This window comes from Naumovozyma dairenensis, chromosome 1, assembly GCF_000227115.2.
Source record: "Naumovozyma dairenensis CBS 421 chromosome 1, complete genome".
NCBI classification, from domain to species: Eukaryota; Fungi; Ascomycota; class Saccharomycetes; order Saccharomycetales; family Saccharomycetaceae; genus Naumovozyma; species Naumovozyma dairenensis.
Window position 1 is genome coordinate 1,233,836 of NC_016479.1, and position 10,976 is coordinate 1,244,811.

A 10,976-nucleotide genomic window follows, 5' to 3' on the forward strand; every position below is an offset into this window, starting at 1 on the left:
AAACATACATACCCTCTATGAACATAATACATGCATTCTTTTCACTAGAAGATAAATACTCTAGTAATTTGAATCTATAATACTTTCAGTTTATAAATCTATGCTCGATTAATTCGTCAAATAGGACGAGAATATAATAACCGGCCCCCCTCTAACCATCATTCTCTTCGGTCAAACATGGAAAGCTATCGCTGTAAAAGTGGTTCCTTTAAAAATTCCCCTGAACTATAAGTAGTCTCATTTTTACTATCTGACAGGGTTACCGACAGATGTGCAATTTCCATTTTAGAATTGTTGTTTATAATTTCTTGTAATTTTGAAGAAAATAAGTTTTCATAGAGTATAACGGGAGCACGTCTTTCTTTCATACAGCATACCTGGCAGTCTATAAATCATATTAGCATAAACATTTCTCTTAAACTGTTTAGTTGACAAGCTTGCGTGGAATAGATACTAGCGTCTTCATAAACGTCCGTTAATAAGCTGCAATAGAGGGCAATAAGCAAGAAAGAATAAAAACAAAGGAAAAGAGTGAAAAGAATATTTTTTTAAATGAATTGTTTGACGGCACGGTTATACTTATGTATGTACGTGCTTATTAGATAGTTGATTAGAAGAATGTCATTTTAATTGTTTCAATTTTTATGTTCCTGAGCGTCACCTAAAGGGAATAATCCTCGATCTAAGTGAGAACCATTTGGTTTTTCCCTACCAGTGTTATTATTTAAATCCACTGTGTTCCTTCGGGCTGACGTAATATGCGGTCTTGCTAATTGTGAATATTCTGTGAACGTGGGGATCATAACGGGTTGGTTAGGGTCGTTATTGGGTACGTTTCTTGACAAAGAAATTGGGAGATTAGTAAGTTGGGATGATGATGCGTTAGGAAGACGTGAAAATTGCTGATGATCAGCATGCAACGGAAGTGGGCCCTGTGTTATAGGATTTCCATTTGATGCTGCAAAGGAAGGTGCAATCATCTCATTATTTGGCTGTGAGTATGTCCTTAAGGGAATATACATTTTAGGTGGCTCTGCCAATGATGCTGATGATGATAATGGTGGTAAAACAGACGAACTAATATTAGCCGGTGTCCTAAAGTATGGATGGTGAACGGAAGGAAGCACGGGCTGTAGGTTATGGTTGTTCTGTGAGTGATTTTGGCTATAAGAGTTGTCTGGGCCTGTAGCCCTCACGAAGCCCGCACTCCAGCTATCATTACATGGCTTTGATATGTTATTGTTTGGCCAGCTGGTTCTGTTCGTTACCGCTGCTTCAGATGCATTCCCCAAATATTGAAAGTTTCCATTGCGGTTAGTTGGAATCGGTGGCCAGTTTGGTTCTGAATAATGGCCGTTTAATAGCGGTGTAACAGTAGGAGGATACGGTACAGGAAGAGATTCCTTTGTATTGTTTGTACCGGCAACTGGCACATACCCATATACTGGGTTTTCTCTTGTTGGAAAATTACTTTGAAGTGTCCCGACTTGGTTGTAAAATATCTGTTTCTGTTGACTGACTTGATTGCTTTTCAAGGGTTCTATCCCGGCATTATTTGTAACCGAATGGTTGAAAATATTATTATTTTCATTTTCTATGATTGCCTCGAAGGTGGAAAAAAAATTTGTAACATTTACGTCGCTTTGTTTTGGCCCTTTTTCGATTAAAGCAAGAATTTGTTTGTCCAATGGTGTTAGTTCCATCTCGCCTGAAATTTTATTTAAAATGGATTTTTTCCATACTTGAATATGTGATGAAATTTGCTTCTTAGTCCTAACTTCCCCAGTGTGGTGCTTAATATACAAAGATATCAATTCATTTCTACCATAATTTTTGTTTCTTATTTTTATCTTTGATGTCCCATTTTTTACTATCAATTGTAATGCTTCCATGAATGCATTCTCCACCTTTAAAGGCCATTTATCATGGCCATACATGAACGGGAAAATGATAGAAGAATGCGTCAATTGATTGGAGAATGTTGTGGGCGTCTCGGCCATATGTTTGTCATTATTATCACTAAGTCTGATTGTTTCTGAAGGAATGTTATTGTGTAAAGGTTGTTCATTCGGCGTTGTCATGGTTTATTAAGTTTTTTGTCGACTGTTTTCCAACCTTTAGTAAACAGTAATATTTGTTTCACTTTTATTGCTTTATTAAACTCAAATTAGAGGTATATTTTTTTGCAAATGTGTTTATCTATTTATATTCTCTTGAAAAGATGGAACAGAGGTTCTTGTAAGGCAAAAATTAGAATTAGTTCTTTAATCGGTCCACGTTTAAGCTTCTCCCTTGAAAGGCTCAATGCGATGTTGCCAAGGTATTTTTCCCCTTACGATGGGTCGTGTGTTTTCCTGTATCCTCTGACTGTAGATTCTTTGGAAGTTTATCTTGTTGAGTCATGAGTGAGGAAACTTGATGTTAATTCGATTATGATATAACGAGGAATGGCTAGAGGTTATATAAGCTGTAAACTATATCCTGTAATTGCTAAATAAGAAAATAAGGTTTTCTGTTGGTTGTGTGTTTTCGAGAGAAGAAGAACAACATATAGAAACACAAAGAACTATCCTGGAATAGTGGACTATGTAAAAGACCGTGGGAAAAAAAGTGAAAGAAGACAAGTACACAGAAAATCTTTTTGGAAGAGGTAAGGTACGAACTTTACCGGCCCTCTTGAAACTTAAAAATTTATCATGAAATGTTCTTAGGCTAACAAACTTCCGTAAAGGGAATTGCAGATCTGAATAAGGTTGTGGAACGTTTCTTCGAAGAATACTTCAACTACTACAGATGGGCCAGCAGGAGGACAAAGACTGTTATATTGTCTTACGGTAATTTACTTGAAGTTTCCCCAGGACCCCGAATGGATCGTGCCTGTTTTCATTGTGGCACAGCGCTGCTCTCACAATTTCTATGTCTATAATTTCACTGCGGGTCAACCTACGTAGCGAAAACACAGTGGAAAAAGTAGAGTTCTTTTAGGATTTCTTCAAGCCCGTCATATATGGAAGTTAAAAAAGCACATGGTTTTAAGAGTCGGCTGGCCATCATCAATAAAATACTAAGGAACCTTACATGACACTCCAAAATCCAGCCCTTTTCCGGAGTAGAAATAAGTAAATATAACAATCCGTACGCTACGAATACGAGCTACCAGTAAAATCGCTTTTGAAATGAGAAGTTTCTCTACTGGTTTTGTTAAAAAAAAGTGCCCTGAAACCTACTTGGAAGGATGCATAAGAGAAAAAGGCTGTTATACGTTCTGTTCTCTGTCCACCAAATTTTTCAAATATCTCCACTGACTTTTCTTTGTGAGGGAATTTTTCTTTCGTGGGTGGAAAAAAAATTAATGCCATACTAGAACCTTCGTACATACATGTTTCACGTAGAACTCAAATCTAGTCAGACCATGCAGCATCAGGAGATCGAAAAATCAATAACCAACCTAGGCTTGATCCACCCTGAAAGGTCCCATAGTTAAAGCGTATTTCGGAAAAATCATTCGCGGCAAAAAAACGTTTACCCCCATTTGGAAAAGGTGAAACGCAGGCCCCACATTTCCGCGGAGATTCTGCTCGCAAAACCACAAGTTACCGGGGACCCCAATGGAGGTCCCAATTCTCTCGAGCTTTTAGAACGGTCCATTCAAGCCTAAAATTGGCATTATAGTCCTACTGAAAGGTAAAACAGTTGAATGTACAACTTTTCCTGGTAAGGTTGAATCTATGTTGCGATAATTTGGTCATGAAATCACTTTTTCCTCCTCCCTTTTCAGAATCTAAAAAAGGAATCATCGTTTCGAAGGATTGGCTAAAGATTGATTTATATATCTATTAGACAATATTGTATATTAGTTTTAATTCTAGCATCTATGTATTAGAGTTGCATTTTTTTCTCGGTACTTTAAATAAGATAATCATCAATTCAAAGATGAATCGATTGAACTTCCCCTCTGGTGTCGAATATCTACCCCTAAATACAAATTTCCAACCCTAACAAAAACCCTGTTTCTAAAAATTCTTGGCCGCCTCCTTTAACCAAGAGCCCTGATAAGTCATTTCACGAAAACCTTCAGCTAACGAGGGTTACTTACATTTTAAAAATACAATCGAGTTATCCTTAAGGTAGAATAATTACGATAATGACATTCATAAGGTATCGAACGAAAATAAGGATAAGGGAGCTCCACGGGACTGTAAACATGCTATCGTAGTGGGAGAAGAATTGAAAGCATTTTTATCTATTTTTAGGGGACAGCTCGGTGCCTAGTTACTTTTTCGTTCGGTAGTGAACGGCTGACGTAATCCGCCAAATCATGTGAGGCCAAGTTTGGATTTACGAGCAGAACCTTATTTAAAACTCGTTTTTATTCCAGTTAAAATGATGCTTCCCAACTTTTGTCCTCAAACAGAGGGCCTACCCAACTGGGACAGAAGATGTAATACATATTTGACGTTACTTGGAAAGGGAATTCTAATTATTTTTTCTGAGAGCATTCTTGCAGAAGTGCTTCCTGTACCCATCTTACCGAACGCCTTTTCCTTATGTTTCACACCTAGAAAGTCATTACTTTCTACTCCTATGGCACTGTTTAGATTTGCATTTTTTCATTGACGAAGATGTTTTCTATTATAATAAACGTTATAGTTGATGGAGGAGATTGATAGACAATAAGCAGCTTCATAATCCTTACATGGTCCATTGCTGCCTATTAGAAGCCCAAGTTGTATGTATATAGGCAGCCTTAATCTGTTAGTCTTTCTTGGATTAATAAGATTAAAGGAAAAAACTGTACAAAATGGTTCTCTTTTTTGAAAATCTAGGCTAACTTAGCAGAATGTTCAAGAAAATAACTTCAGTAAAATTTCCAATTTAAGTTAACATTTTCATATATATTTATTGTATGATGAAAGCGACTGCATATCACGTCCAATTCAATGTATGCCTGGTGTTTGCCGGCGCCTGTGTGGAAATGATTGTATATGAGTTAACTCCGGTTATTAGTTTTAAGCATTCACCGTTGTAAACTACCACTTGTAAATTAGTGCGTTCTACTTGCTACGTTTGTACGTAAGGTTGTAACTACAAATTGTGTAGGCAAGCTATGTAGATATTTCCCAGTTGATATTTTAACCGCCATACTTTGTCAAGGTACGTATAAGAATGTACGTAGAACTCCAAACGTACGTACTGTTATCTGAACATCGCGTAGCGGCAGTGAGACACCATTCCAAATATTTTTCCTCAAAGGTTTTGGGAAATTTTCCAACAACTGTAAATATGATGGTGTTTGGGTTTACTACATTTATGGTAAAAACGAAGAAAAATTACGAGGTCCCTCTTGGCGGCTGCCGCTAATCAAAAATTCAAATAAAGACAGGGAAAACAGTGTTTGCGTAAAGCTTATTTATTAACAATACTTAATATAGTCTAAATATCATAAACAAATTCTTTCGATTGCTCATCAAACGATGATGTACCCATAATTTGGAACTTTCGTCGTATAAAAATGGTTTGCAATCTTATCACCTAGCTTGCAGAGCCTTAGAAACTTTATACGCAGATGATGAAACCGCCACGGTGAAACGGCAATGATGCTGTTGATGCTGCTAATGATTAAGTTAAGACTCATAAATTGCGTCCACCTCTTCGCTATCTATATGAGAAGCGTTCTCATACCGTTGGGGAACTAAAAAAGGAATTGGACAGGATGAACGGATTTATGGAAAAATCTTGCAATGAATACTCGATGATCGTAGAAGATTTAGAAGGGGGAAATCTAACGGGTGATTTGTAGAAGGACACATATAGGGTTCAGAATAGATTAAAATTTTCTGAGAGTGTCAGGAGTCCGATAGGAAGGAATAGAAGAGGTGATGATGACTTTAACGAACGTGAAACCAGCGTTTCCCGAATAGGAACTCCGGAGCTAGAAACGTTTATTTCCAGCCAATTCTTGATGAAACTAAGGCGGTATACAATTTAGGGGCAAATCAGTCCTTTCTAAATCTCGAATTCGAAAGAATTGCCAACCGTGACGAAAAACCTAAAGAAAAAAGGGAAATCCACCACTTAAATGAGAACTAATAGAAATAGACGCCAAAAAATAGTGGGACCCACCATAATTAAGAAACCTAGAAGTATGACTATCGCGAAGAAAATGCATAGCTACCTTGACTATAAATATTTAACATTTGGCAGGAATATATTGGATGCAATTGACACTCCTTTATTGTATATCTGTAATGTTGTGACTGATATGGATCAAACCAATGCTTTACGATTGTCCCTTTGACCTCTATCGCACATCCACCATCTTCCATCAAAGTTAAGCGAAATAGTTTACCGACGATTGATTTACTGTTTTTTAACCTGTCAATCATATCTTTACCCGACAATAATAATCTTACTAAGTCATCTCACGCTCATCAGGAAAAGGCTTCTTGGGCACATTATCAACATAACAAAGGGGTAGTTTTGAACAAATACGAAGTGCATTTTTAACTTATGTACAATATTATATCTATATCTAATCAAATAACAAGAAAATTGTTTCAAACCTTTTAATTTCGAAAAATATGCGTCGATGGACCTAAAATGCTCGATAATTCTCAGGGCGACCCCTGTTTGAATAATTTCGGAACTGTTGGTAAGTGGCTGGTTTGCTATCTCACCTCAGGTCGTTAGAGAAACCCATTGGTATCAATGTTACGCTATCATATAACATATTATCTATTCAATAAGTATACTAGTATAGTACGCCTATTTGCAATGTAACTACACCAGGCGGACTGTAAATAAAATTTTGCTGAAACTGAAATCAGCGGAGGCTTAGAAAAACCATAACAAATCGCACGTGATGCCAATGTTAAATGTTACCCGGGACCGTTCGGAAAATTTAGCTTTACTTTTTCAAAAAGAAAAAAAGAAGAAAATCACTCGTTTCATTTCTTCCTTTTTGCCACCATTATTGTTGTTTTGCTAATTTCAAAATTGATTTAAGTTGGTGTATTTTCGAATATACATATTTGACAACAGCTTATCTTAAGCAATATTTTCTCTTTAAGAATTAAAAAACAGTAAGTAAGCAAATTACTCAAAACAGATTGCAACCCATCAACAAAATGTCCTCTAAACGTATTACCAAAGAATTAAGCGATATGGGAAGGTATGTTTTTAAAGATTGATATTAGTATTTCAAATTCTATCACGTCTGCTCTGAACCATTTTACTAACTTCAACTGTATGCTATTGTATTTTTTCTAGAGATCCTCCAACCTCATGTTCAGCTGGTCCGGTCGGTGACGATCTTTATCACTGGCAAGCGTCCATTATGGGCCCACCAGATTCTCCTTATGCCGGTGGTGTCTTTTTCCTATCTATTCATTTCCCCACAGATTATCCATTCAAACCCCCAAAGATTTCATTTACAACTAAGATATATCACCCGAATATTAACGCTAATGGTAATATCTGTCTAGATATCTTAAAAGATCAATGGTCTCCAGCATTAACTCTTTCAAAAGTTTTACTATCTATTTGTTCATTATTGACAGATGCTAATCCAGATGATCCATTGGTTCCTGAAATCGCACATATCTATAAGACTGATAGACCTAAATATGAAGCTACAGCAAGAGAATGGACAAAAAAATATGCAGTGTAATTTTGATACTTTGATCACCTTTAATTAGAAATCATAATGACACAAAAAAAATTAATCTGCTATATATATATAGAGATTTTTCTAAAAGAAATGATGATATTAAGAACTATTTTGATGAATGTACAAATATACTATATAATACCTTTATGTATGAAATGTAGGCAGTGTACATACATATATATCTCATATTTGCAAGCAGTACGGTTTGATATGCCAAATTACTTGTCGCGCCTCCTTGCGTATATATGAAATGTCTCGGCTGCTAAATATTTATAATGAAATATATGCATTTTAAAAAACAAAAAAATATAAGTAGACACTGATTATGCATAAGTTTTACAGTTTATGGCTATGTTGATCTTCATAGCTCGAAGTAGAAACACAAGACTCATAAGACATTATCAAGATAATCAAGATACGAACTTCACCCAAATTGGTCGTAACAGACGTAAAGGATTTGATGTCATAAACGTCTATAATTACGATTCTTCAATACGTGAGAACTGAGCAATCATTGCGACCCTCCTGTGGGTGATCAATCCTCTATCCAGTTAAAGTGGCGACTTCTTTACCTGTGAATGAATAAATGACCTTAGCTGGATTGAAACCCTGGTTGAAACGTTCTTCTTAGCGCATTGAATTAAACTCCCTGGCACGACTGTTTGATAAAGATAATAAAGGCATCATATTCCTTAATCTCTTTGGTCTTAACCCATGAAGCTGTTTCTAAAAATACCTTAGATTGACTGATTCTTTCAGCGATGATTAGGTTGTCATCCAATAGTTTTAGAGTGTCAATGGCGTTCTTAACCAATCGATTCCATAATACATCTGTTAAAACAAATTGTTCAATCAACGCATCTGGATCTTCCTTAGCATCTGAAGCAGCACACATGACAGTTAATTTTGCTGGTAACAGCCTTCTAAAAGTAGTATAAATAGTAGGTTTATTTTCTAGAATATTCCTTTTCTGGTATTCCCGTAAAAATTGTTGTACAAATTTAATTGGATCTTCACCATAAACATATTTTTCCATTCCAGTACTTCTACTAAAGAATTTACCTGAGTCCTTATAACTATCATTTCTATTTTCATCATTTTTGGTCTCCTTGACTAAGCCTTTATAATTTCTAAATGGCTTTAGACTTTTGAAACCGAATAATTCAGGACAATAGAATTCTGCGTATTCATATGCATTGAAAATGGTTCTTTCGGAGTTTCTTAATACATCAATTGCCGGAGCTTGCCCAAACATCTTTAAGTAAGGATCCTCCACATTCTTGATTTCATCCTCTTCTTTTTCGTCTAAGACAAAACCTGTTGTAATTACTTCCAGTAGTTTATTTGACTCTTTCAATTTCCTTGGATCGGTAGTAACGCTAGACATATTCAGTAGTAAATACTGTCACGATTTTGTGATATATATTGACAGCCGAGTATAATTTAACTTACCCCGCATTTGATCCTCCTGTTTATGACATCAAATCTTTTACGTCTGTTACGACCAATTTGGGTGAAGTTCGTATCTTGATTATCTTGATAATGTGTTATGAACCTTGTGTTCTTATCTCCGGTATTTCTACTTCGTGTAATATGAACATAACGAATGTAAAGCCTAATTATATCATCTCTATTGTCAATATTACCTCAATAGCTATATCTATACCGACAGATAATTATTACCAGTATCTAAACTTCTTATATTGTAGCTCTTAAAATATACGTAAACTAAGCTCAATGAATAGCAAATAAATATCAACTCTCATGATAAGTATCAATGCCTTTCGGCGAGTATTACTCTTTCTTCTATGATCTAGGTTCCTAGGGATCTAGTTGTATCTTTTCTTTTCTTCCTTTCTATAAATGCGCATCAAGATAACTTCAGATTCAAATTTCCCATTTCACTGCCTCTATATATATGGAATTCGCTAAAAACTCATTGAATCCCATTTAGAAAACAATGCCATGGAAAATTCTCACTTCCTTGTCATCTTTGATGAACGCGAAACGGAAAGGGCCCAAATGGCCTAGAAGGTGACACGTGAGGTAATATATCACCGAACGGTTACATTGAACGTACGTAGGAAATTCCTTTGACTGAAAATTAAAAGAAAGCACTCACGCTGGGGGTCGAACCCAGAATCTTCTGATTAGAAGTCAGACGCGTTGCCATTACGCCACGCAAGCATTCGTTTCATATTTTTTGTAAAATATGATTTGGATATAGTTTTGAATCTTGATTTTCTGACGAGAAGACGAGAAGACTATAAGACTCTTATGAAATGTATGATTTTGTTGCTCTCTTCTTATATAGTATAAAATGATAACTAATACAAAGATATAAAGTAACGACTAAAATGTTTCTAATTCCAGCTCGACCGTTAGTCCTTTTATATCCTTCAAAATTACTTTATCTAATCACTTGCCTGTCATAGTTAACTTAGATAATCAACGAGCTTATTTAATCATATTTCGTTCTGGACATTTGATAATTTGGGGTCATATTGTATAATAGACGTACTCCTTAATCTTATGTTACTCCTTATGTTATTCTGTTTCATTGTAATGCACTGTGGTACTAAAATAGGAATAGGATAAAGCTTGGATAGGACAATAATAGAATGGTAATAGAATGGGAAGAGTGATAGGATAGAAATACAGGAGATAACGTAAAGTTAGTAGTATCTTACTTCCATTAGCTCCTAATTAGTTTCTCAACATAATTACGGCTTATGATAATGATAATAAAATAATAACTTAGTAAGTCAAATAAATTCTAGAAGTTCATATAATATCTCGTTGAAGTCATTCATGCATAAAACAAAATTCGTAATCATGAACACCGCTCTCAAAGTCCTTTCGACTAGGTGCTCCGCAGGACACTCTAAATACTTGTAGGTTTGATTAGGAGAGACTAATCCAGAACGCCTGAGTAAACACTCAGCAAAACCATACAACTTAACCGACCCAATACATAACTCTTGTACGCATGGCCGGCCGAAACCGTAGACGTGGCTGCAATCAAAAACAATCTTAATAATAATAATAAGATAACACTTGCATGGCATTCGACTTAATTCAACAAACGATATTCAATTATAATTCAATAAACGTTATACAGCTACAAACATGTATGGTGCATAACATAGTTCGGGTCATTACTTCGAACATGGTAAACTTCATAATAATAATTCTTGACTTGCTTTTTCTAAAAAAGCTCATAGCATCATGACAGTAATTACTCAAATAATAATAAATAAACATACTTCTTTAGTGAAACTTTGGCATGACGACCAACAGTTCGTAA

General features: G+C 35.6%; 3 protein-coding genes and 1 non-coding gene across 4 annotated transcripts; 1 reads left to right on the forward strand and 3 right to left on the reverse strand.

Moving 5' to 3' along the window:
• Positions 1-635: 635 nt before the first annotated feature.
• Positions 636-2,081, reverse strand: NDAI0A05480 (uncharacterized protein; the record flags this gene model as incomplete). The annotated part of the gene is made up of 1 exon (XM_003667898.1): positions 636-2,081. The coding sequence occupies one exon, from the start codon at positions 2,079-2,081 to the stop codon at positions 636-638; it is 1,446 nt and encodes a 481-aa protein (XP_003667946.1).
• Positions 2,082-7,127: 5,046 nt separating this feature from the next.
• UBC5 (E2 ubiquitin-conjugating protein UBC5) lies at positions 7,128-7,669 on the forward strand (the record flags this gene model as incomplete). The annotated part of the gene is made up of 2 exons (XM_003667899.1): positions 7,128-7,171; positions 7,270-7,669. 2 exons carry the CDS (start codon positions 7,128-7,130, stop codon positions 7,667-7,669), a joined length of 444 nt encoding a protein of 147 aa, XP_003667947.1.
• A 640-nt stretch (positions 7,670-8,309) lies between these two features.
• On the reverse strand, positions 8,310-9,056 carry NDAI0A05500 (uncharacterized protein; the record flags this gene model as incomplete). Its single annotated transcript, XM_003667900.1, has 1 exon — positions 8,310-9,056. One exon carries the CDS (start codon positions 9,054-9,056, stop codon positions 8,310-8,312), a length of 747 nt encoding a protein of 248 aa, XP_003667948.1.
• Positions 9,057-9,784: 728 nt separating this feature from the next.
• On the reverse strand, positions 9,785-9,856 carry NDAI0Atrna12R. Its single transcript has one exon. It is a non-coding gene; the product is annotated as a tRNA-Arg (tRNA).
• Between the last annotated feature and the right edge of the window lie 1,120 nt (positions 9,857-10,976).